At 34.9% G+C, this 26,611-nt stretch overlaps 3 protein-coding genes across 3 annotated transcripts in view; 2 read left to right on the top strand and 1 right to left on the bottom strand.

The window, feature by feature from the left end:
* The first annotated feature begins 2,362 nt into the window (after positions 1 to 2,362).
* Positions 2,363 to 8,064, top strand: LOC132546282 (peroxidase-like protein). The gene is made up of 13 exons (XM_060209992.1): positions 2,363 to 2,645; positions 2,919 to 3,048; positions 3,576 to 3,793; positions 3,976 to 4,155; positions 4,368 to 4,419; positions 4,553 to 4,656; positions 5,403 to 5,510; positions 5,736 to 5,825; positions 6,113 to 6,611; positions 6,888 to 7,115; positions 7,312 to 7,481; positions 7,576 to 7,678; positions 8,001 to 8,064. Exons 1-13 carry the CDS (start codon positions 2,363 to 2,365, stop codon positions 8,062 to 8,064), a joined length of 2,229 nt encoding a protein of 742 aa, XP_060065975.1.
* Positions 8,065 to 14,658: 6,594 nt separating this feature from the next.
* On the top strand, positions 14,659 to 17,411 carry LOC132546287 (selenoprotein F-like). Its single transcript, XM_060209998.1, has 4 exons — positions 14,659 to 14,712; positions 15,495 to 15,671; positions 15,799 to 15,862; positions 16,644 to 17,411. Exons 1-4 carry the CDS (start codon positions 14,668 to 14,670, stop codon positions 16,817 to 16,819), a joined length of 462 nt encoding a protein of 153 aa, XP_060065981.1. The 5' UTR covers positions 14,659 to 14,667; the 3' UTR covers positions 16,820 to 17,411.
* Positions 17,412 to 18,216: 805 nt separating this feature from the next.
* Positions 18,217 to 26,611, bottom strand: part of LOC132546262 (nucleoporin NUP188-like) — a 34,394-nt gene continuing 25,999 nt past the window's right edge. The window contains exons 40-50 of the mRNA XM_060209974.1: positions 25,919 to 25,987; positions 25,662 to 25,769; positions 24,992 to 25,150; positions 24,192 to 24,329; positions 23,212 to 23,286; positions 22,878 to 23,008; positions 22,433 to 22,511; positions 21,258 to 21,392; positions 20,836 to 20,909; positions 20,208 to 20,337; positions 18,217 to 19,062 (exon numbers count right to left, since the gene is read on the bottom strand). Of these exons, the coding sequence (XP_060065957.1) occupies positions 18,856 to 19,062; positions 20,208 to 20,337; positions 20,836 to 20,909; positions 21,258 to 21,392; positions 22,433 to 22,511; positions 22,878 to 23,008; positions 23,212 to 23,286; positions 24,192 to 24,329; positions 24,992 to 25,150; positions 25,662 to 25,769; positions 25,919 to 25,987 (1,305 nt within the window). The 3' untranslated portion in view covers positions 18,217 to 18,855. The remainder of the gene's footprint in view (positions 19,063 to 20,207; positions 20,338 to 20,835; positions 20,910 to 21,257; positions 21,393 to 22,432; positions 22,512 to 22,877; positions 23,009 to 23,211; positions 23,287 to 24,191; positions 24,330 to 24,991; positions 25,151 to 25,661; positions 25,770 to 25,918; positions 25,988 to 26,611) is intronic.

The following is a 26,611-nucleotide window of genomic DNA, read 5'->3' as shown; positions in this document are numbered from 1 at the left end:
ATTGTTTAACGTTATATAAAGTACCTAACTCGTGTTTTGTAGTTATTATATCTTAGAATCGAGGTAAAGTAATAAATTTACAAAAAAAAAAAAAAACTTTATGTCGTCTTTCCTATACATACACCCTTTGATATGATAAAAATAAGGTCATAACAAAACAGCACAATGTAAACATTTCTGTATGTGATGAAATTCCAAGGATATTATTATTATCATTGCATTCTTAACGGCCCGTCAACACATAAAAAGTCATTAGGACTATCAACCGGTAAAACACAAAGCAATCCGAAAAGAAATAACATTAAACAAACCAAAAGGTAAAAAACAAATGCTAAAAATGTTAAATGGGTATATTAACACAAAAGATTAAAATCGTACGTCATAGTCTATTATATAGACCAACATCTTTCAGGTAATGTAGAATTTTACAGATCTCAACAGTTTCAAAAAGGGTTTTTAGACATGTAATTTTACGATAAAAACATTTTCAAATAGACCCACATTCCAAGGAAAGTATATTGGTAGTATTACGTGTGTTATCATATTAAAAACATTCTAGCTATTTTGATCTAGATTTCGGAAACAATGTTTTATGATTTGCTTTCTTACAAATATTTCTTTTTATTTATAAATCATGTTGAATTACAAAGATAAACATGTTTATTGGATTTCTAGATTTAGATAAACATTGTATCAGATTACATGGCAACTCCATAGTCTTAGTATTGCTTTCGATGACAAAATTAGATCATTAAAATATTCGACCTTGTTTCTATTATTCGAATGCAGAGATGAGAAATGTAAAGCTACACGATTAACCGAATTAATCATTCGTGAAGGTTAATACATAACAATAATAACTGAGCGATATAATGCTTCATGATGGATTTGCATTATGGCGGTACAGCTGTTTTGATTCAATCAATAAAGGTTTTTATGTGGACTGTTAAAAATACGACATGTCAACAGATAAAACTAAGGCAATATATGAGAAAAAGATTTACACGAAAATCACTGAAAAAGTACAAAAAGACCAAATGTTTCGGAGTGGTGAGCGTCTTCTGTTTCAACGACGACACTCGACATACAACTTGGTGGTTCAAAATGAGTAATGTCTTAACAATGAAACCACCAGGCATGCTAATAAACATCAAGCACGTCCAACATAAAAATCATAAAGAAATTAATGAAATCACGGAGACGATCTCGTAACAGAAAATGTATCATATGAATTTCATAACTCGAATCGGCACCATAGAAGTATTTCGTTCTTGATTTGACCTAAACCTAGCACAATTGTTTTCTTTTTAAATTTATATATCTATATATTTCTTTTTGTGTTATTTTTTATGATCATTGATGCAGTAGATCAGGATTGGTTTGCCCCCTTCCATTTTCTCATTGATTCGACAGGAAGAGGAAGTTGGTATACAGCGATATCGTCAAACGTCGACTTTAAACATCAACTGTCTGATCATTTGACTCCTGAGTAAAGTGAAGACATAAAAACAGCAGCAGTTGAAGAGGAATCATAATAATTTATCGACTTATTTAACCAATAATCATACAAACTAATCAAATAACGTTTTTATATAGGAACCAATCTCGAATAACTGAACTGAAGAACTCAAATTCAACAAAACTAGGGCAAAAATTAGTTTTCAAAATCAAGAAGAATATGATTAGGCGTTCCGGAGGAGTAAGCGTCTTCTGCTACATAGACAACAACCGTTATGTAAATCTTTGTCAATATCAAGGTCAGGCAATGTCACTTTCTCTAACGTGAATAAGGTATCATCAAATACGTCCAGCTTAATATCTCAATAACATCACAACGACGATCGTTAAACGTATCTCTTAACTCTACAGATGCACCAATCTCCGCATTAATCAATCGTCATATTAAATCATAGAATAACTCCACTAAGGAATCAATCTCGATACCAACTTTATGAATAACCTAAACGAGAAACCAGTCTCCATACTGATTTATTGAATAACTCTACTGAGGAAATGGAATAAATGTTCTAATCATTTTATTGAATAACTCTACTAAAGTGTACGCCTGCAACCAAGAAGCATATAGGCATAGAAAAACTAACCTTAATCGTACTTATATGTCTAATCTACACACACAACATGGATACTTTGCCAATCATTACGGTTTTATCTGGTAACTAGTGTTATAGTTTCCTCTCCCAGTAAGACCTATAGCTAGTTTTGCAGATGTAACAAACTAGACAAAACTTGTATTTTATAGTGATCTAGAAATATTGTTTTACGCTATATAGAAAAAAAAACCATTGTTTGAATAGTTTGTCTTCTTACCTACCTTTATATAACTTTCCTTTTCATAGGTGAAATGGCGCACGGTTTGAAATGGACTGCTGTGTTCCTGTTGATAGCGACATATGCAACAAACACAGAAGAGACTAGGGTTAAAAACGTCGACACGGAAGTGGATGATGTAGAGTTATCACGGGCGAAGCGGTCTGGATCTAGTAGCTCGACTATGATGTCAGGAGGTAGTACTTTCACAAGAGTGGAAAGTAGTACCATAACCCAAACGCTAGAGACGGCTGTATTGGTGGGAACATCAGCACTCAACAAGGACATAGAGCAGAATCGTCAATTCGTCGAAGCAGGTATGTCATCACAATCCTTTGGTCACGAGCATATTCTTTAAGCGTCTTCGGGTTCCTTGTAGCAGTTATTTGTGATTATGATAGGTTATGTTAAGATACCAAAGGTCAGCTGTCATTCATTTGTTTATGTTATTTACTACACAAAGAGCAGCAATACACACAGTAATGATTATGATCGAGTATACTGCATGTTGCTAAAAGAATCTACAATTCAATAGCAATCACTTACAAAACAGATATATTTGGATGCATCTAATATACGTGTACTTACAGGAGTTGACTCCGGTAACCCTATGGTATATTCACATCAGCTAGACATGTTCGCAGCGCCCTCTTCCGTATCAGGAGCTATCAACAAGTGTGCTTTCTATGAGCTATTGTTGGTCCAGGAGATCCAAAGAATGTACGTGTCATCTGTTACCCAAACAGCTTAGAACATCTGGACACCCAAACAACACAAGCTCCTATGGTTCTGTTGTAACACCCAAATATTATTCACAGCCCCAATGATTCATCACATACAGTTATATTTTGATTTCATTGTTAAGTTTAGGTCATACTTTCTTTGATGTGATAGGTGATATTCTCTTCCTATTCCAGACAGATGCAACAACGTTTTTATTACTGTGAGATGTCCTTGTCACACCATTTGGATGATATGAGTAAATTTAATGTTTATGCATGTCGTATCAACAATGTATAGTAACATTTTGGGGTGAAATGTTAAATTCGAGGAGTTTCTGCTAAAACCATAATACCCATAGCGATGTAGAGATGAATCAAGTATACTTTTCCAATGTGAACTTCATATGTAAACCCACAAAGTACAGGAGGTTTCTAACTGTCTTCCTCATCTACTTCTTGAGTTCCAACGTTTCTTTCGCTCCAGCAATCATGTTGTATCTATGATCATTTCAATTATCCTTTCAGAACTCATTGTGATGTTGATCAATTACTGTATAGCAGTAGTTGGCAAACTGCTTTGAAAACCCTTCTTGCAAAGCATTGTCCTCCAACAAGCGTTCCGAAATGTGATCCCACAGCAAGATTCAGGACCATTGATGGATCATGTAACAACCTGAAATATCCTCAACGTGGAATGGCCTTTAGAGCGCAGAAGCGATACCGACGGCCTGCCTATCAGGATCGTATGTCACGACTATGATATATATTTATATAATTCTAATATCAATTACTCTTCAACGCAAAATGAGAATCTCAAATACGGCTTTGTCCTGCTAAGACCTCCTTAATAAATGTTCTCGAATTGTCTTAACCCTGTATAGGAAAGAATGGGTCCGTTAACTATCGCTGTACTGTTCTATTTCAGATATCGGCAAACCACGACAAAAGTCGGTGCTACTCCATAACCTGCCGAGTCCACGTGTGGTCAGTAACTGCGTGTTTAATGCAGGCCCCAACCCAGCATTGTCAGCAGACATCACATCAATGCACATGTCGTTTGGTCAGTTCCTAGATCATGATCTTATCTTCACACCAGTCATAAAAGGTGAGTTTGGTCAATACAAGTCTTTTTTATACTGAGCTTTTGCCTTTCGAATGTAATATACGAAAATATTCTTTCAGTGAAACACGAGTATAGAAAAATATATAAATAAATATTCAGTATGAAGATGTTTTAAAACCTTTTTTTATTATTACTGTGTTATTGAAATATTTTAATTTACTCGATGTCATCCTGTCTTATTGGTTTCTTTGTAGGAGAAGGTGGTGCTGGAATTAACTGTTGTGCCTCCATAGAATTAGCAGATAGGTGAGAAGGAAAAACATAATGAGAAACAATCTTAAAAGCATCTTTTAACAATGTAAGGATATATGAGCTTTGATTCAGTAGATCTGTTGATATCATAAATGTTTATTCTGTACTGATGCAATGTTTTACACAGGCCTGAGTGTTTTCCTATCTTCGTGCCACAGTCCGACCCCAACATTACAGAGTCATGCATGAACATGGTCAGATCGTCTGCCGCTGTCGATGACAATTTGAGAGGTATGGCATTACCAATCAAGTATTCTCTCAAAATACCTCCAAATCTGTCAGGATACCCGGCACTTCCACGATACTTTTCTGTATTTGTCTCCAAAATCACATTCATTTGTTCACATTCAGTTTTTTTCCCTTTATCATAGTACCCGTTTAAGAACGTAACAAATAAATAATTGGATTGACCCAGATTTGCATAGCAGGTGTCGTCGATGAACAGAAAACGCTTACCATTCCAGAACACCATTCCTTATAATCCTCGTGCTTTTTCAGGATTCTCCTGGAAAATCTTTCTTTTATTTGTGTTTTGTGCTGGTGTAACAGATTTTGAGCTTTGAAAATCTTGTTATTTTCATGTTAATAAGAATCATACTCTTCGGTCTATTTGTTTTACTTTCAACACGGATATGTTGATTTAAAATCATCAATTATTGAAAATTGTCATGTACATGGTAAATTCTGAACCGTGCTACTATTCGAATGAACTAAAACGTAACATGCAGGTTACGGTAAACCTCGGGAACTTAAAATCCACCAGCAGTGTCTACTACCTGCCACCTTAAAGTTTGTACAGATGACCCACAAGTGAATAACACCTTTTAATGATTAAGAGTTAGATAAAATAGCGCCAAACAATAAATTAAACTGTATCATACAGCTGATGCCAAGGGCCTAAATGTTCAAACTTAGGCGTCGACTGAAGAAAATAAATAGTTTGATCGATCGAAGTTTTTGCGATTATCTGTTTAAAGGATACCGAAACCAATTAAACGAAGTGACTTCATTCGTGGATGCGTCCAATGTCTACGGGTCGACAACAAAGAAGATGAAAGAGCTCCGTGACAGCGTAAAGAAACAAGGTGATATCTCGTTGTTTATATATGTATGTTAAAATGATAATTTATGGATGTAATCTACCAATCAGCGAAGTCCACTTTAATGGAATTTTATCGTTAATAGGGATTCATTTATTCAAATTATTTTGTTCTCAAATTATTTACCTATGTTTGTTCTGCTTAATAACATCACTTTCACGATGAAAAAACATTTGAGGAAATAACAACATTGCTGTTATATTATTACAGGATTGCTGAAGGTAGATCAATACAACCGACTTCCGGAGGGTAAGACCCAGTGTTTCAAAGACAAACCAACAGATTATTGTCAAGATGCAGGTAAATCATTGTCTAGTATGCTTGTCTTACAAGTTAGATATAATGGCCAAGCTTTTCTCGAACGATTTATAGCAAATATAATTACATAATTACAAATTTTAGTGCACATGGACATGGTTTTTGGTCTATCTTTTGTCCTTGTTTACTAGTTTTTAAAAAGCCGCATATAACACTTTACCAGGAATGTCAATGCAAGTTAAGGTTGCACTTGTGGAGTTTTACTCAAGCATTTTTTTAATGGAAAGAAACAGCAGATTTTCTCCTACTTGACAGATGTTGATGATTTGTTACAGGTGACAAACGTGTCAATGTAGTCCCGAACCTAGGGGCAGTTCACTTACTTTGGGTGAGGGAACATAACCGTGTGGTTAAGATCCTAGCGTCCCATAATCCGACTTGGGATGACGACAGACTATTTTATGAGGGCAGAAAGATCATCATCGCCATGATGCAACACGTCGTTTACAATGAATACCTACCCGTCATCTTAAATAGCGACTACATGAAGGCATTTAAACTGGAACTACGTGAATCTGGTTTCAGCTACTTGTACAAAGAGCGCGCAGATGCTACAGTGGCCAATGTCTTTGGCGTTGCCGCTTTCCGTTTTGGCCATTCTCAGATCACCAACATACAAGCGCAATACAGTCCGTCTCACAAGCCCACCAAAACAGTGGTCATTGAATCCACCTTCCATCGGCCCCATCTAAATGTAGAGATGAAAGGAAAAGGCTACGAAGCTGTGCTTCGCTGGCTTGTCAACGCCAAGGCTACAAAAAGTGACAGGTATGCAATTGACGAATTACTCTCAAAAATAAAAAAAGTCAAATTACTCATGAAGATCTCTATTCTCATACATCTTATGCTAACTGTATGTGCTGCATGGGTCTACCTGTAGGTCGATCATTGAAATCGCCTTCACATTACATGTAAACATTATAAATTGGATTCTCTTGTTATTAAGGACGGTTGCAATCTATTGATACTTTAGTAAATACATTCATAAATGCAATTATTTTAACATTGATTACTGGAAAAAGTTATAACTTTATCAACTCGCAGAAAATTCGAGGATGGTATTCGGAATAAACTCTTCCCTGACGCAAAAGGCCGTACTATGGATCTTCCAGCCATCAACGTGAACAGAGGTCGGGACCATGGTATTCCAGCTTACAACGTCTGGCGAGATTGGTGCGGACTCCCTAAGGCCAAAACATTCCGAACCGATGTCTCCGGGGGTCTGTTACATCACTCGAAGGAGTCTGCTGCAGCACTGAGAAGCGTCTACAGGTATTTACCAAACAACTTCTTATGGAGCATTGAAAATGTCTTTGGAATATTTGCTGATATCAGTACTAGTGTTTAAGTACTTATCAAAGTAATGACATTTTTTGTATAACACATATAAAAATTTGCTGAAGGTCGTACCTTTCGTGTGATACAAATGTTACGGAATCTGCTGTGATAACATGCTACTTGTTTACAGTCATCCTGACGACATAGATTTATATGCTGGAGCAATGTCAGAGATCCCCATCCCGAAAGGAATTGTTGGCCCCACTTTTGCCTGCATTATCGGATTCCAGTTCCAGCAACTTAAAATTGGAGACCGATTTTGGTATGAAAACAATCTTGGAAGACTCGGACTGAATTCAGGTAACAGTTTACCTTCTGTCTGTCTGTATTACAGTCAACCTGCATAGACTGTATCCGACTTTAAATTTTTCTAAACGCCATTGTTTATTTTCAGTCCAACTTGCAGAAATTAGGAAAGTTAGCTTAGCAAAGATTGTATGTAACAACATTGAAGTATCGGAAATGCAGCCAAAGGCCTTCCGGACTGTCTGTTCAGGGTAAGTACTGACAACAATAAAGTAAAGAAAAAAAATTACACACATTTGATGAATATTTGTAGGATCCGATTACGATGTACAAAACAAGGTGTTTCGACTGCAGTAAAACTAGCAATAATATCATCTAACTTGTATAGGGATTTTGTTGACCATCTAAAATTTCCCCTTGTTTTGTTGTCCACACTTTACATGGGCTGAACACAAACAATTTCCACTTAATAATTTGCAAATGGTTCTGCATAGCGGTACAGGAATATGGTTGCAACAGACTGTCTTCTTCTGTCAATGAATATGATGGATATATCTTTGTCTTTTTTCGCAGTAACGCCCGAGTGAAGTGTTCCTCACTACCAGACGCCGACCTGAGTTACTGGAAAACGGGATAATCATGTAAGTACCGCGGTACCGAATTTTAATTGATAATTTACCGTCTGTACTTCAAACGGTAAATTCTTGACAGGTTGGTTACATTTAGCTCTTAATCGAAACATGTTTATATTAAACAGTAAATGTAAGTATTCTCATTTTTCCAAGTACTTAGATACTTGATTTTTTAAAAAGAAAAGTAACGTTTTAAGGAAAAATGTGATATCTTGAGAATTTCCTTCAAATTACAAAACTACCATAAAGCAAAACTTCCTATAGCTCTATGAATGAGGATAACATTGGTGTATGTTGCAGGTTCAACGACTGACCAGCCGTGATGCAAACTGAAGTTCTTTCTATCCTTCAGACTGGAATTCATAGTTTGATATATATTCACATTACGTTAGTTCTAAGGGGTCTATTTTATCATTATTTTCGAAGATATGATAAAATTGTGAAATCATATACATTGAAAATAAAATTCATCAAAAAACCTCGTTGCCTACACACAACGTTCGCGAAGAAAATTTCCTTCTTGTCTCAATCTTTTGATTAAGTCGCGAAAATCTGAACTGTAGGAAAAAAACTGAAATAATAAAATATTTGATTGAAACCCGCTACTTTATACATCTGTTTTATGACATATGAAATACAACTATTTAGATTCAACAATTATGAAACGTTTTCTAAAATTCAGTTGACCTGAAACCACGATTTCCGACTTTGTACCAGGAATCCTCCTCCACGCTAAGTTACGACTAATAATGTATTGAAATATGACCACCTCATTGCCTGTACGGTATGTTTTTCCAAACAGCACACTTTTAGTTCTAATACTTAAGCAGTATAGGTGGCGCTGCTTGTACTTACCGTGTTGACTGATAAGAGTTTCTCTGACCAAAGACAAAAATGTCTAACGCAACTGCAACGACGAGAAACTGTAAGGAAACAATAACAGAAATTATCCGACTTCAATATCATATTTGTCATATTTTATCTACATAGAATTTGGTAATAGATTGTGTGACCAAATTGAACGTATGCATATTATCACCACAACTCTACCAACAATGGCCATGGGGATATACTTATTTGAAATTAATTTTAACTGTATTAATTGAGCTGATCAACATGATTCGTTGTTTCGTTATTCTATTGTTAAGTTATGTATTTGTTACTAATTTTATTTCCAAATTTGAATTAAGAAAAAAAAAAATTCAGTTGTCATTTTGTTTTAGTGAGTTCTTTTGTTTTATCTATCATTCATTTTGATTATTCGTAAGGAATTCTCAATGTTGGATAGTGCGGGCCTTCATATTTCTGAAGAATATTCAAGATCATGATATCAAACATTTCGACTGTTTGTGTTAGGTAAAACTATTGTCATAATAACTTCATTATGGTTATCAAGTTTTTGCAAAACTGAAATACAAGTATAAAAATCTTACAGATTATCGATTTATGATAAAGATACGAACCTTCTTGTAGGTTATCGATTTATGATAAAGATACGGACCTTCTTGTAGATTATCGATTTATGATAAAGATACGAACCTTCTACTATGGGGATTAGGAGGATATAGGGGAAGGGGGCATTAAGAGTCCTAATGTCAATAGTCCGCCTGACGATCATAAACCATCAAAGTCAACGAAGATATTGTTGTTCGCTAAATTTAAATTCAGTGCACATTTGAATACGCCTTTGGTTTTTTCTTTTATGAATTGAACATCGGTATAGTCACAAACATGGATTTACTTATCTTTGAAGAAAACACTAATAACAAGAGAACCAAGGCGTCCTTTAAATCTGCAATGTAAAGAAGGGGAATTTTACAAAAGATAAAATTCATCATTTATCAAATGCTTTTGGGAGTTTTTCAAAATCCGCATTATATTATTTCCAGTTCTGTACTACACATTATCGCATTATGACTGTATAACCTCATTTATATGGATTGTTCCAAATACCACGACTGTCATGAAATATGAAGGCCATGATATATGTCGACAGCTGCCGATACTTGATTTCGAGAGATGCAGGTTCAGAAAGATTAAAGGAAAGTTTCATGGTCGCCATTGTGATTGAGCTCTATGACGTTAGACGTGTTCGTGCTAGCTGGCATCGCTTCTAATTTGAAAACGTAACATTGCTTGTCTCAACTGGTCTAGACTCCGACTTCTTCCTTTTCAGATAGAATTATGATTTTTCTAAAATGTCAGTATTCTTTATGTCGTTTTTTACATTAAAAATGTTATTTTCCAATGGCAAGGGAAAATACAGAAAACTTTGTCGTCGTCAAAGAGTCAGATTGGAGTAAAAAGGTGTTCTAAAGCCTGGTTTCTTCTAACGTATTATTTCAGTTTACAGAATGGTTATCACATTTATAACAGAATATCTGATCGGACATCTCTGTAAATCTTCTCTAGTTTTCCCGTTTTATAATCCTAATCAGATCTAGCCAAGCACTAAAATCTATTATGATACCATTACACTTATGATATTCAGCGTGAAACATATGTCAATCCGCCATTTACCTGACCCCTATAACCGCCCTTTTCTCCTAACAGATCACTGCGTCTGATTCCTAAAGGGATAAGGCAGGCTACTTATACAACATTAAGGTATTTAACGGGGATAAAGGCAGGCAACATACATAATGTATTGAAGAGATCTGAGCTGCACCAGCTGGTACACTGACATGATACATGTCGATTTTTTTCTTTAACACATGAAATAAAAAAAAAAGTGAATTATACAAAGGCTAGACATATTGAAATATATATCTGTAACTTTCGGTGAAATAAAAATAGAAAAAAAAAAATCTGATTTAACAGACTTAATCGGTCACGTGCAAAACAATTGTATATTGACATAAAAGATTACCATAAACACTCAGTTAATGGGCTCTCTTTGAAATCAATAAAATACGTAAAATGTGCTAGCAACGGAAATCTGTGAAAAAAATGAGATGATGTTACTGGTAGTAAATGTTTGATATCGGACCCAACACAACATTAAAACTTCAAAACAGACATAATAAAGGTATTTAGCAGCCTCTTCAGCATACACTCAAGTAGAAAAGCTTTGTAAAAAAACCCTGAAGCAGTTAGAGAGGTGTTTTATGACACGTGGTACAATATGTCATATTGAGGCGGGTTAACATAAAGACATAATAAACAGCTAACTCCTGAAATTACCTGTGATGAAAGTAAAAGTAAAAATATACTTTCATTATTGAAATCTGTTTGATTTCAAAATAGCTTTTGTGTGATACAAGTCTCCGTAAAGATCGTTGTTTTGAATAGCATTTAAATCACATAGCAACCGAAGCATTCAAAGAACTACTGTTGTTATTTTTAAATTTCAGTGTTTTAAAAGAAAATCTTTCGTTTCATCCTGCTGGAACAAGCCATCAAAATTAAATCTTTTTGTTTATTTTTTTTTTGTGAATGTGCAAGATAGCTATCAGAATAATAACAGTTCCTATATGGTCATACTGACGTAGTGCTCTATTGGATAATACAGATGTACATAGAAGCACGATCTCACAATCAGTATATAGACATTGAGAAAGAATAAATGAATAAACATATGCTAGACTAGCTAGCATATAACCCTACCACAGCAGCTCAGGAATAGAAATCTATGTGGGAAAAATGAGTATTATAAAGAGCAAATTACCTGGGCAGCAAAGACACCTTGCCAGATAATTCAGACCAGAAATATGCGAAGCTTTTTTCGAAGTTTTAAGAGAAATGTTGGAAAAACTTCGTTTCTGTACGTTTATATGCAGTTCATTTATGGTGGCAACTTTATTAACAATCACAATCTGGTAGACATTATGGTGTTTTATGACACAGAAGTTTCAGGTTATGTAAACAATACCCTTCTTATTCTCGGTCTTACATTGTATATATGTAAACTGGACATACGACACTTACGAAGGCGTGCATAGAATTTCGCAAAACTGAAGTACGTTTTTAGGTAAAATCTTAACCTTTCTTATTCGTCCCACAAATTAATTTAACAGTGAAAATGTGAGGTTTTTTTATTCTAATAATAATTTCTACTTGTAAAAACGGGCTAGAAACAATACCTTTCAATATGAAGAAGACAAAAAATTCATACATTTTGATTTGATATTGCTGATGTAGAAAAGAAGGCAGATGCTTTAAAATGTTCTACGAAATTTGTGCTGTGGGGTGCAATATATTGATGTCTATGTCCTCTTTTGTTACGGCATTAACAAAAAAAAACCAAAAAACTATCCCCAGTTGCATCAAAATTCTGCAGGGGGACATTAAAACTGTACTTTGTAAGGTATGTGCTAATTGCATCCACACTTTGTGAAATACTTATGTCTTCATTGTGGTAATGATTTTTTGTACTTCATTACAAACAAACATCACCTAAAACTAGAGTCTGTACACCCTTCCTCTTATGGTACGATAGTCATAAGCAACCCGAACAAACACTGCAGACCCGACAATTTTTCATCCCAAATTACAAAGTTGTTCATGGAAACCACGGAAGCTATATCAAAACTGCTTCAGCTGCTTTTTAAAATATATTGAATGAAGAGGAGATGAAAACATCTGCCCTGGCAATCATAGACCGGTAAGTCTAACAACGTCTTCAAAAAAAGCATTGTTTGATCTTTATATGCTCTTTGAAAATTGAATCTTTCTCATTCTTTTATTTTCTCTTCTGTTTTTGCCCTTAATGGTTAGACTTTTGAATATTCCTTTGCAGACATAGCGATGATAATCCTTACCTACCAAATCAAAACTGGCCAACTGGAAACCATTTTGTTTCTTCTGATCAGGTCCCAAAATCAAATGAGCACAGTGAGATACCAACGGGACTATACATATGAAATTTGAGAGATATCCGTTCAGTAATTCTTAAGAAATAGCAATAACAATCTTTACTAGGCATAATACCAGATGGCTGTCTGTCGGCCATTTTGTTTTTCTGGTCTGTCCCAAACCCAAACAGGCCTAAAGGGACCTAAAGGAACCTATACAAGAAATTTGAGAAATCTCTATTGAGTAGTTCTCAAGAAATATTGATATCAGGCTTTCGACGTCAAAATCCAAGATAGCCGCTTGTGGGCCATTTAGTTTTTTCTGATCAGTACCAAATCATACAGGCATAACTAGGGATCAAGGAAAGCATACAAGTGAACTTTTAGAAAGATCTATGCTGTAGTTCTCCAGAAATAACGATGATAATCTTTCAAAGTCAAAATCAAAGGTGTCCCTCTGTCGGCCATTTTGTTTTTCTGATCGGTACCAAAATTACACGGGCACAACTAGAGACCAAGGGGAACCTATATATGAAATTTGAGAGAGATCCATCCTGTTCTTCTCAAGAAATAGCAATAACAATCTTTCAAAGTCAAAATCCAAGATGGCCGTCTGTCAGCCATTTTGATTTTTTTATCAGACCCAAAATCATATTGGCACACCTAGGGACTAAGAGGAACGTACATATGCTATTTAAGAGAGATCCATCCAGTACTTACCAAGAAATAGCGATAAAAACTTTCAAAGTAAAAATCCAAAATGGCCGCCTTCCGGCCATTTTGTTTTTCTGATGAGTCCCAAAATCACATGGGCACAACTAGAGACCAAGGCGAACCTACATATGCAATTTGAGAAAGATCCATCCAGGAATTCTGAAAAAATAGCGACAGCAAAAATTGTTTACGGACGGACGCACAACGGACGGACTGACGACGGACGGAAGGACCACAGACGCAGAGTGATCTGAATAGATTCTTTTTTAGCCCACCATCATTAAAAAGGGAAAAAATATGACACGAAGAAAAATATAAAACACGGCTTCCCTCCGTTTAAGATAATCCTGTATTACCCAACTTTTAGAAACTTTCAGAATCCGGACTAAATTTCTTGATGAGAGGAAAATTTCCACGGAACAGATTCCATATTATACTATTGCATCAATAGAAAAATACTGGACTATGAAGTGTAAGAGTGCAATATTCAGTTCAGAACGCTGTTAAGTGACCCCCTAATCTGACAATATGAAATAGCTAATAGATAGACAGAACCCTTCGGATTAAGAGACTTCTTACTGTCAGGAATGTTATCATTTTGGTGACTTGTCCGAAGTGTTCTGATTAAAAATCCACAGTTTAGTTTTTTTCTGTCGGCCATGTGGCATAAACGAAAATAAAATTGCAGATAAAGATGAAAATACCAAAATAAGCATGAGTAGATCTCTGTTATAAAGAATCGACAGACTGATAACCGCAATTCAGGCATACACCAACACAAATAAAATCCCTTCATACCATATTAAAGCCTAAACTTCTGTTAGAGTGGTTATTATATGCACTGTATCCGGATATTAAGTCAAACTTTAAAAATCTACTTTCGTTTTACCAGTATGATCTTTATCAAAGTCTGCTTTCATTTTACAAAAATTGAATTTTGCCATTATTTCCATGTTCAAAACTAACACATGTTTTGCATTATTCTTTTGAACAAATATCAACTATTTATCGTCTTTATAATGCTAACGTTCGCAATATTCTGGTAGTACATAATAACATTAGAGTTATCGTTCCTTTGCGGAAGTAGCATAAATTCCAAAGATGGCGGACCCCTTGTGTCTGCTGTCTTTGGTCTTCATTCTTTTGGTGAGTTGATACCTGATAGCGATTTCTATGCGACATTTTATTTGAATTGAAGAGACGTACGACTTTAATATCACGCTCAATACTATGATAAGTTATTAGACAAAATTAACGATCCGTTCTGTTCAACATTTGAGAAAAGCACTAGCAATTGCCCTGTTAGTTAGTAACACGTGTCACATCGGGATTGTTCAACGTAAATATCAGCAACGTATACATATTATATTCGACAATAATGTATATGTGACAGTTTTCAGCATTCAAACTTAGTTGTCTCTCTTCCTTTAGTTTATTTGAACAGTTTTATATGACAAAAGTAGTTTATTAGCTACCTACTGCAAGCTAGGGTTAAAAATAGTATTCCTTTTTGGGAATGTTTTGACCACATTCAGGGTCTATAAATGGGTCGGTAAAATTAATACGACGGCTGAAATGCTGTCCTCGGAAACATATTACTGAAAGTTTCAATTAGTAACAGTTATTTCTGACCAGGATGGACACAAAAGTATAAGGAATAAGGCTTTATGCAAGCGATTTATTAGCCTTCAAGTTAAACTTTACAGATTCTAAGAGCTTACGGGTTTGCCTATGTATATATAACAAACCTAAGCATATCATGTAAATTTTCTGGTTCTTTAGTAATAATTTCCAATAAATATTCAGGCACATGCCATACACTTCTGAAGTAGATTTTGTATCGATTTGTGATAAGAAATGCCCATATTTTGGGGCAAAGATTTATGATAAAATAATTGATGGTTCTGTATTTTTCTTTGATTTTGCAGTTATACATTGATAGAGGGAAGTGCAGCTTTTCATTAGAGAAATGTAATGAGCTTGGCTTTAATACAGGCCTTATGTGCAGTGCCTGTAAAGAACTAGGTCAATTTAACTTGAAACAGTTGGAGGAATCATGCCTTGCCTGTTGTGATGAAGACACTGACTCAGGAAGTGACATCAAGGTAAATTCAGGTCCTTCATTATCCTTTATTAGGCGGTTAAACTCTAATGTTATCACAAACACAGAATTATTTTGTCTTGAAATTAAATCTAAGTAAACAGAAATGATCATTTTTCCTCCTTTTTCAGACCTACCCTTTTGCTGAGCTTCATGTGTGCAGCTGAAAATTAGGAAGGTTTCCACAGGTTCAAGGTAGGTATCCAAAAGTATCTGATAGTACTCTAAACCTCTATGTGTTACACTTCACACAGAAAGGTGTGGCAATACATTGAATGTAATCATAATCCGCAAGTATAGTATTGTCTCAGTATTTTTTCATTTGCACTGGTCAAAGAAGTCACAGAGTGATGAAGCAAAACTCCATTCTTAACAAATATGGAAGTATCCAAACTTTGCCCTTTCATGTAAATTTAACCTATTGAAATGGGTCCTACCCCAGACTTAACTTTTTGACATGTGTCCATACTTAACCTATAGAGATATGCCTAAAATTCATATATTAGTACAATCTTAACCCATTGCCCAAACTTTGAATTTTGATACATGCCCAGATAATATTGACAAGTATTCAGACTTAACTTATTGAAACATATCTAGGCTTTTCAAACAAGCCTCGAATGAGCTTATTAACATATTTTGTCTGATATTACCTGTTGACTATATCCAAATGCGAAAAATTTTAAGGACTAGTAAGATAGTGAGTAACCTAGCTCCAGTGAAATGATTGTTTTGTGTAATGATATGACTGTAGTGCACTTTAGTGTTAAAGCAGACAGATGAAAAGTATACCATTCTTTTGTAGTTGATTTTGATTCAACAAAATTTAAATGTTAGTATATAACTGTGTTGACTTAACTTGATCAGTAACCATCAACTACTGGACTGAAATTGAAATAGAAATTAAGAAGAAGGCTACTTTTGTGAAAAAAGAAAATCCAATCCATATATTAATAAATTGTTTATATACTTTCAGCATTTGTCAAGAGTGAGCGTGTCGCACAGTTTCCCGGATTAAGCGTGAGGTACGTCCGCGGCTCAGACCCAGTCATCAAGTTGTTGGATGAGAGACGCAATGTGGTTGAGACTCTTGGAATTGACAAATGGAACACAGACTCTGTGGAAGCCTTCTTTCAAGAAAGATTGAAGTAAAGGGCTGGTCCCTTTATTTTGAAACACATGCCTCTAAAGTTTACTATCTGTTTCACAGAAATATTCTGAAATTATCATTGCTCTAGGTATATAATAGAAATGTCACCTGCTTAGACAGCAATATCATATTCTGGAGTACATGTGAAATTGGTGCAGAATCACTAGGCTCTCTATGAAGGTCTGGCAGTAAAGCCATACAGGTATGGCAGACTGGATGTCTACGAACCTATGATTCCTAACTTTTGTGGCATGATATTAATACTTGTATAATGAACATTTGATTAAGTTATTTTACATTGTTCAGATTTATACAAACATATGCATTATCACTGAATAAGAGACTTTCTGAAAAATGTGATTTTTTAAAAACAAAATTTTTAAGGCATTAATATTTGAGTTTTAAAAGTTTCCTTTTTCTGAACCTTCAAGCTTTGAGGATTAAAATTTGAGAACTATAATGACACTTGAACATAAATACATCTACATTAAACCATTGCTTTAATTCACTGTATGAGAGTGGAAGTACTTAAATCTATCAAAATCATATTTCATGATCATGTATGAATAAATCTAAAATTTAACATTGTTACAATTATGTTTGTCTTTATTTATTAATGTTATAAATCAATGCCAAGTTTTTGGTTTCTTGTTCAGGTAGACTTGAAATAAATGTTGCTTCTAATTCAGACAAGTTTGAACAAGTTATAGATTTTGATTTCTAATTCAGCCAAGTTTGAATTAATTATAGTTTCTAATATAGGTAGGTCTTGAAAAATAGTGGCTTCTTATTCAGGCAGGTGTGAACTAATTATAGATTTTAGTTTCTAATTCAATCAGGTTTGAACTAATTATACATTTTAGTTTATAATTTAGGCAGGTTTTGACTAATCGTGGCTTGTAATTCATGCAAATTTTAAGTAATAATGGTTTCTCATTCAAGCAGGTTTTGGAGTAATTATGGTTTCTAATTCAGAACTAATTAGAATTAGGTTTCTAGTTCAAGCAGGTCTGAACTTATTGGAATACGGTTTCTAGTTCAAGCAGGTTTGAACTAATTATGGTTTTATGCTGACAGGTTTGAAGTTTATACTTTTCTAGACTCCTCTTGTATTCCGTCATACAATCCACTATGAAATTGTTCTCATCTTCATTTTATTCACTGAACAGTTGGATTTGATACTGACAATGAAAGTTACATTTTTTAGATTCTCGTTTGTCATTTGCCAAGCAAGTTGTATTATTATCTACACTCCACTAGAACATAACTTATAGTTTAGTCACCATTTTCTTTGATTACACGCACAGGGTTACCAATCATAGGTGATTGAGTTATAATCTATCATTAATTTCAGCCAATCAACACATTAATTCAAGGTGTTAATTCCAAGTTACTGGAGCATGACCTTAGTGTTGTGTTAACAGAAACTACACTGAAAGCACTGTTTTGTAGGAGTTTAATCCAACTTAATTTTTACTTTCTTTTTAAACATCAATTGTTATAAAATGTGGAATTTCAAAACAATCATAGCACTTCCTTACAATCTTAACATGTAATACCTCATTCATTAAAGATAAGAAATATTAATTGCACCACTCCTTCTTTCTCACATCCTCACATCACCCTTACATACCGTTGTTCTGTTATCTGAAACAGACTTATTGTAAACACAGCTTTCATTATACATACTGATTTACTTAAGCTCTCATTCATATTCATGCTACATTTTTATTTCAAACATTGATTAAATATTCTGAAATTTCCAATGGATACTCTGAGGGGAAAAGTAGAATGGACAATCTGCCATACTCAGTTGACCTCTTTTTGTTGTTGAAGTAGAGTTGATAGTCTTCACAACAGAAGTTAAAGTATTTCAATGTTCCACATCTTCCTCTATTTTATGCTGTGATATTAAGGTACTTCAACCTTCATTTTCACTGACAATTCATGTAAAAACCAGAAAATCGCCAGTGTTTGAACTGCCAGCACAGTCTGATGCACACAACATGGAAACATGAAAAGATTTATCTCTGATGCTTTACTTTAGCACCTGTGTTACATACTCCCGCACAAATCGGAAGAACTCTGTTTCTTGACTGATTGCAAATGATGTTTGTGAGATGGAGCGTCCCAGGAGAGGAGCTCCTGATTGGGCTGTCCGTGGACTGAGACTGTTTGAACTGGTGTTAGGGGATGCCGGTGTTCCTTTTCTCAGATAACGTTCAAGCTCCTTCAAAAAGTAATTCTGTAAAGATAAATGCCTACTTTATAAAGTGTACTTAGTGTATCAAGACAAAGGTCAATATTTATGCGGGTAAAATCACCTGGTAAGGCACTATAGATTAGAGATAAACTGTGTCATATGATTTAACGTTTTGTTAATATAGATTGGAACCTAAATGTAGCTCACTTTGCAATAAATGCACAATCTTGAACATCCACAAATGAAGGTATTAATCCAATATTTATATTTTGGGTTTAGCAATATTTGATACAATACAACAGAAAGTGTTTCCATCAGGGTTTGAATGGCAAACATTAACTTCAAAATCTGCTCCTCTAGTAAAACAAGTACAGAAAATTTCATCCTTTCTCTACCAATAAAAATTTTGCTCATCTGAGCTCCCACACTAACATACATCTACCTCCCCATCATTACAAACAGAGCCATGACTGCCATTTACACCACAAAGGAAAGAAGTATGCTTCCAAGGTATTAACTTTGGCCCCGAATCAGTGACCAGTATTCCATCCTTGATATGCAACCTTGAAACATGTCATGTCAAAATGGAAGGTTCCATGTGTGATACCTTGTGGACAAGACTAGTTTAATCCTTTGCTGTACATCAAACAAATGTAAAGGTCGCATAACGGTATATTGTAATGGCTTTGAAGTTCGCAATCACTCCTTTGTAATCTTCAAATGGAGCATATTACCCGGAGATTGGTCAGGTTTTTTGCTTCTGGAACCAATCAAGTTACTTTGCTTGTGCCTTTAATTTTGCCATGACATATTTCAGGGATGCAGAGAGCTAAAATGATTGTAACCCCTGGAGTACCAAGGATGCCAGTATTATACTAATTGAAGTAAAACAAAGTTTCCCCTAGCGATATTACAGAAAAATAGCGATAGTAACTCAATATATATGAAAATGAAAGTTGACTTAAAAATTTTCATTTTTGAGAAAAAGCTGTGAAAAATTGAAAACAGATGGCAGACATTAGTCAGTAAGTGCAGTGTGTGACTTAATACGCCCCTAACCATCCAGTGAAATACACCAAGATAGCACTGTCTGAACTTAGAGATGTACCTGCCCTGTATCTTTAAACTTCATTTGCTTTTTTGATATTGAGATATCAACTCTTCACTCAAATAAGTATTTCTTTTACCATTTCAGTGCCTAGTTCTCTCTTCAGCAGCTGTTTATCTGTTGAAACGAGCTGAGGGTCTCGTAGATACCGTGTAGCCTGAGACATGATGATGTATAGGGCATTCTCCATTACATACAGCACCAGACTCCTGAAATATTCACAGAAATCCTCACATCAAAACAATCCTATATAAACCAAAGATGTTTAACATTATCATCCTCATACCCAATTTGCTAAACATAAGAATTTTACATAAAAATTCTCACAATCACAACTTTATAAACTTCACATAGAAATAGGACATTGATAACTGTTCTCTCTTTGTGAAATTATTTTACCTAAGACATCCTTTCTAACTAATAGTACCACGTACAATCTTCAAAAGTTCAAAGCTGAAAGAAACCTGGTCAAGTCTATCATTTAGATAAAAGGATACAGAAAATGTTCCATTGGCTGTAGAGTTTAGGGTCCAAGACTTAGTAAATTCTATACCTTCACATCAAAGAAACAAACATACATATGATATAAACTTTATTCAATTTACATTAATAACGAAACAAGTTTTTCCATTTATGCTAAGTCCTCATGTTGGACCAGATGTAAGTTTGTGAACACACTTGCTGTGGCCTGCTGTGTTTACACTTACTTTGGGATGATCTGACTAATGGCATTGACTGGAGAGACTGATCTCTGAGGAGAAGATCCTGGCTTAGGCTCCAACTGTCAAGTCAAATAGTTACATTATTTCAAGCAAATCATTTGTCTAAATTGAATCTACTGAAAAGAACATACCAAACCAAGACATCTTATGCTGCACTGAATAACATACAGTTGAAACTCATCTTGAAATTGGTTGAGTCGAAATTCTGTTTGAGTCGAAATAATTTTCAAGTCCCGATTTTTTCCTTCTATATCTATCATAAGAAGAGGCAGGGGGAAAGGACTTCAGTCAAATTTTAATGAGTCAACATGGTTACTCTTGTACATGTTTAAATTGATGGTCTAACTTACGCTATAGGTACACTTTTGATTTGGTTACTCTAGTACATATGTTAATTAGTGCCTTACCTTAGTAAGAAATTTGACACAAACATCACGGACACACGTGGTCAGTGTACCAAATGTGGGTGTGCTGTCTTGGTCCACTGAGGGCGCACTGAAGCCCAGCGCCAGAAATGGTTCATATTCACTGTAATCCATACTCTACAAACAAAATAACTTCATGGAACATCTCATGTAATGACCAAATAAAAAGAGAGAATACTAAGTGGTATCTTAAAAATCATAAACAATCTATGACACTTAACTTCAAAACAATAGGCCCAAAGGGCCTGTATTGTTCATCTAGCTTTGCATGGCTGCAATAACTTCATTAAAACTTAAAGAAAAGGAATTCTAAATATCCAAGCACACAACACAAAACATCTATTTTCCTATCGGACCCTCTGTCCTTTGGGGTCAGTCAAACCATCATATTTCAGACTTAATCATTCCTACATTTCAAAGAATCCATATTGGGCTAAGCCCCTCCTGCCCCAGGGTCTGTGGCCGACTGTTTACACAAAATTGATTCTCCTCCACCCAAGGATGCTTCACACTAAATTTGGACAAAATTCAATCATTACTACAGGAAGAGTAGGATTTTAAAGAACTTGCAAAAGTTCCCCTTTTGAGCCCTGCCCCTCAGACCCCTGCTGGCTGAAACCCACCATTTAGATAAAATTCCTTTCTCCCAACAATGCTTCTGACCAAATTTTTCGGCCAAATGTCCCTTCATCATTCATGACTAGTAGGGGAATGACCAATGGATGTATAGACAATGGACACTACAGTATGCCAATAGCTTACTTGGCTGTTAGGCCAAAAGACCATTACAACCATAAATGTATGCAAGCAGCATGATAATAGTCCTTCATTTGACTTTTGAAAATGATGTGTTTTAAAGTAAACAAGATATCACACAAAGTGCTAGTATGGAAAGTATTCTGAAGTATGAAGTAATGAAACAGACTTCAACTTCTATTTTGCATATTGATGTAATTGAAACAGAAGTGTACAAAGCGTCTACATATTCAATTGATTTATTCATTTATGTTTTCTTGTACAAGTTTTTTTATTCAGATCTCAGATACAACAGGAATATCAACTACATAAGGTATGGAACAGAAAGCACCATGATGTCTATTATCATAGATCTTCACCATTAACTATTAAAATCAATGAAGTTTGCATTCACATAGTACCTGTTCATACAGAATTTCCAGTAGATCTGGTGTAAATTGTCTTAAAGATGAAAAACTCATTCCTAGAATAGTCAGCATCCTGTGGAAGAAACAAATTTATAACATACTTCATGATGAAATAACAGGTATTAAGGTATAACCTAGTTAAGGTGTATGACAGCTTACCTTTGGTATGTAAACTTTGTTAAGGTATATGATAGGTTACCTCTGGGTCATAACCTATTGAAGGTAAATGACAGGTTATTGCTGGTGTATAATCTATTTAAAGTATTTTACAGGTTATCTTTTGGGTATACCTAGTCAAGGTATACATGAGGTTACCTTTGGGGTACAACATAGTTAAGGTATATGACAAGTTAGCTCTGGAGTATATGGGGTTTAACCTAGTTATAGTGTATGATCAGGCTAACTTTAAGATCTTGGTATGTTTGCTGTATGACCTTACCTGTGCTGTGTGTGGAGTAGCTGAGATGACGGCGTATCAATGTCCTCCATAGAGGACTGAGCCTGTAGACGTGGTTGTTTCGGGGAGGTAGACGTCCTTTCTCTGGTTTGACCTTTTTGACCACTGTGTTGCTGAAAATGAACAAAATACCTCAAATTAGAGATAGATGTAAATAAATCAGTTAATTTGTTATCAGCCTACAAGTCAACTACATACTGACTGATTCATTAAACACCTGGCTACCAAGTGATTACTAGATTGAATAATAAATAGATCAACCTAGTACTAACTTATAAGAGATTTCCATTAACATCAGACATCACAAATGACTTACCTCTATTATATGCTGTAGATATGTTGGCCAAATGAGGAATGCTATGAAGGACTGACTCATGTAAACCATGCTTGTCTGTCAAACAGAGAGGACATTAATTACATTGTTATAAACCTAATGTAGAGCTGAAGTGTGGTTTAAACAACTTCTATTATGATTAAATCATTATATTTTCACATATTGATATTAATGGGTATTACAGGTATATACGTCTATATAAGTGGTCTGCTTCAAATATAAGTCATTGAAGATTAAAGCAAAGATACACTCACACTAAATACACTTTGAAGCACTAACAATGCACTATAAGATAGTCTAAAGGAAGCCTAGAACAACAGAGCTGTAGATCCGCTATTTCAACTAGGTACTACAGATAAGGAAAGATTATCCAGTACTATAGTTCTTGCATGTTACACACTTAATTTAATTATCTCAAGGGCAAATAAGAAAAGAATATCGAGGCTTCTGATTGGGTAATCAATTTATGGAAAATACTGAATCTCTTGATATACATTTAAAGGAATCCAAAACTCTAGTAATACCATTAAACAAACACCATTAATACCATTAAACAAACACCATTAATACCGTTAAACAAACGCCATTAATACCATTAAACAAACACCATTAATACCATTAAACAAACACCATTCATACCATTAAACAAACACCATTAATACCATTAAACAAACTCCATTAATACCATTAAACAAACTCCAGAAATACCATTAAACAAACTCTAGTAATACCATTAAACCAACTCCAGTAATACCATTAAACCAACTACATTAATACCATTTAACAAACTCCAGTAATACCATTAAACAAACTCCATTAATACCATTAAATAAACTTCAGCAATACCATTTAACAAACTCTAGTAAATACCATTAAAGGACCTCCAGTAATACCATCAAAAAAAAGAATTCCACCAGTGATTAAGATTTATATATGGACCATGTCCGGAGTTAAACAGGTACCTGAAGTTTGACGAGCGAGTCCGACAGATGCAGCCTCCATTCCCGCGCAAAGTGTGACAGTTGGTGAATAAAGTCACATGTCTTTTCTGCCTCATACAGGGCTCCAGGAGTCAATGTGATTCGTGACAGCTCCAGACACTGAGTAAGCGACAACATAATCACACTAGCATCACAACAATAGGCCAAAGGATCTTAACTGTCACCTGAGTTACAATGCTTCTAGCAACATTAAAGGATTTTGTTAGAAATGTAAGATAGCTTTAATTACATTGTTACACATAATGCAAATAATGCATAACATGAACTGCTGTTCAATGCTAAAGCTTCTGACCAAGTTTGAATAAAAAAAGAAATTTTACTCAGAACATGAATTTTCCTATATAAAATCTTCCACAAACAGTAGAACATCTTTGAAATTTAAGTCAATTTGATCCATTTGGCCTCGCTCTTTTAGTGAGGTCAAAGGTCCTTTGATCAGTCATATTGCTTTGGGATATGACCTTTAAATCATAAGGTGAGGTCAAATGTCTGGTAAACAGGTCACTGCTTCAGAAAGGTGTATGACAAGACAGAATCCATTATATTGTTATCTAATTGTGTTAAATCCCTCTTACAGCACTTTTTGTTCTAACTATAAAAATCCAATCGTGTTTGAACTTTACATTTGTGGCACAAGTTTTTTGAATATATTAAATATTGTTATGCTATTTTCAATGATCATTTTTCAAAGACATAAACTAAACAATGAAAATCATATCATAAAACACCAAATATTGTCACAGGTAATTCAAGAGACTTGCCTGCTGCATCCGGTCCTGGTGAGCACCAACAAAGTGGAGGGCATCCTCGAGGAAGGAGTACTTCAGGGCAGACAGTACAGTGGCATACATTTCTACACAAATACAGTATATACCATGCCAGGTGGCCCTGGAATTCTGATGAAGTTCACCCACATCCTTCTATCAAAAGAAGACGATTCAATTAAATCCACTACATTACAAACTTCTGCTAAGAAATTTTTTAAAGTATTGAAAATTTAATGTCAATCTTAAATCCACTACATTACAAACTTCTGCTAAGAAATTTTTTAAAGTATTGAAAATTTAATGTCAATCCCTCCAAGTGTCCAATCTCAGTCCAGATATGGCTTGATATATCAATGAGTTTTCCAGTATGTCAGTAATCATTGGTTGTTTTAAAAGATAAAATTTCACTCAGTTTGATCAGAGGACTGAAACTGGTCATTATTGAATAGCAAGAGATAAGTCATCCCTTTCTACAATCTTTACAACTAAAATGTGTTAGTAGCAAAAATCCTCTTATTCTGCATGAACGAAAGGGCAATGTTGAGACTGATCCAGGAGACCTAAGATTTCGCGGCTGATTATAGATTTACCTAAAAAAGTGTATTTACAGACAAATTTAATGTAGGAACCACAGAGAAGCAGAATAATTTTCAGAGTGACTTACCCTAGCAGGAGCTCCTGGTTTGGCGAAAAGGTCACTATCTTGATACAAAGATATCATAGACAGACAGGTATACTGTGTAACACCACTCATAGCTAGAGCTTCAGCACCCTGCAAAATTCAACAGATATTGTGATGATATACGGACAGCACATTTCAATGATATAGATGTGAAAATTAGATTTGGTAACAGAATAGTCAACCTTGACTACTTTGAAGCTCAGCCATGGCAAATAACCATCAGTCACAATGCCACTTACCTTGTTGTATTTGGCAATGGTCAACAGTAGCAGAAAGACAGTCTGGACATAGTGTACAGCTTGTTTACCCTGAAAAAGTACAGTGTAAATTCAGTGAAAACTTGTCAGCTGGTTTAATACCATCAATTTCATCTAAACCTGGAAAACTGACTGGTGAGAAAGGGTTCTGTTCTGTGCCTGACAACAAATATCTTATCTATATGTAGTGAGTTAGATCTGGACCAATGGAACTCATTGAACACATATAGCATACTGCATAAAACACTGTGTGCATCACCATGTGAACTCTTTACATTTGGCTTCCTAGAAGACTTCTAATAACATGATACCCCAGAGGATCTTGGCGCCTATCAATAACTTGATCATTATTTGTTTTCTGAAAGTTGAATCTTTTATTTTCGTATTTCTTCTCTGTTTTTGCTCTCAATGATAAGAAATTTGAATATTCTTTTGCAGAAATAATAATAATTATCTTTAACTGCCAAATCCAAGATGGCCCCCTGTCTGCCATTTTTGTTTTTTTCTGATAAGTCCTAAAATCAAGAAGGCACAACTAAGGACCAAGAGAAACCTATACATGATGGAAGAGAAAGATTTATGAAGTAGTTCTCAAGAAATAGTGATAACAAACTTTCAAAGTCAACATCCAAGATGGCCGCTTGTCAGCCAATTTGTTTTTCTGATCAGATCCAT

The sequence above is a fragment of the Ylistrum balloti genome, unplaced genomic scaffold (assembly GCF_031769215.1).
Source record: "Ylistrum balloti isolate Yb309-2 unplaced genomic scaffold, AGI_CSIRO_Ybal_v1 Utg369882, whole genome shotgun sequence".
NCBI classification, from domain to species: domain Eukaryota; kingdom Metazoa; phylum Mollusca; class Bivalvia; order Pectinida; family Pectinidae; genus Ylistrum; species Ylistrum balloti.
This window is presented reverse-complemented; position numbering and strand designations above follow the sequence as displayed.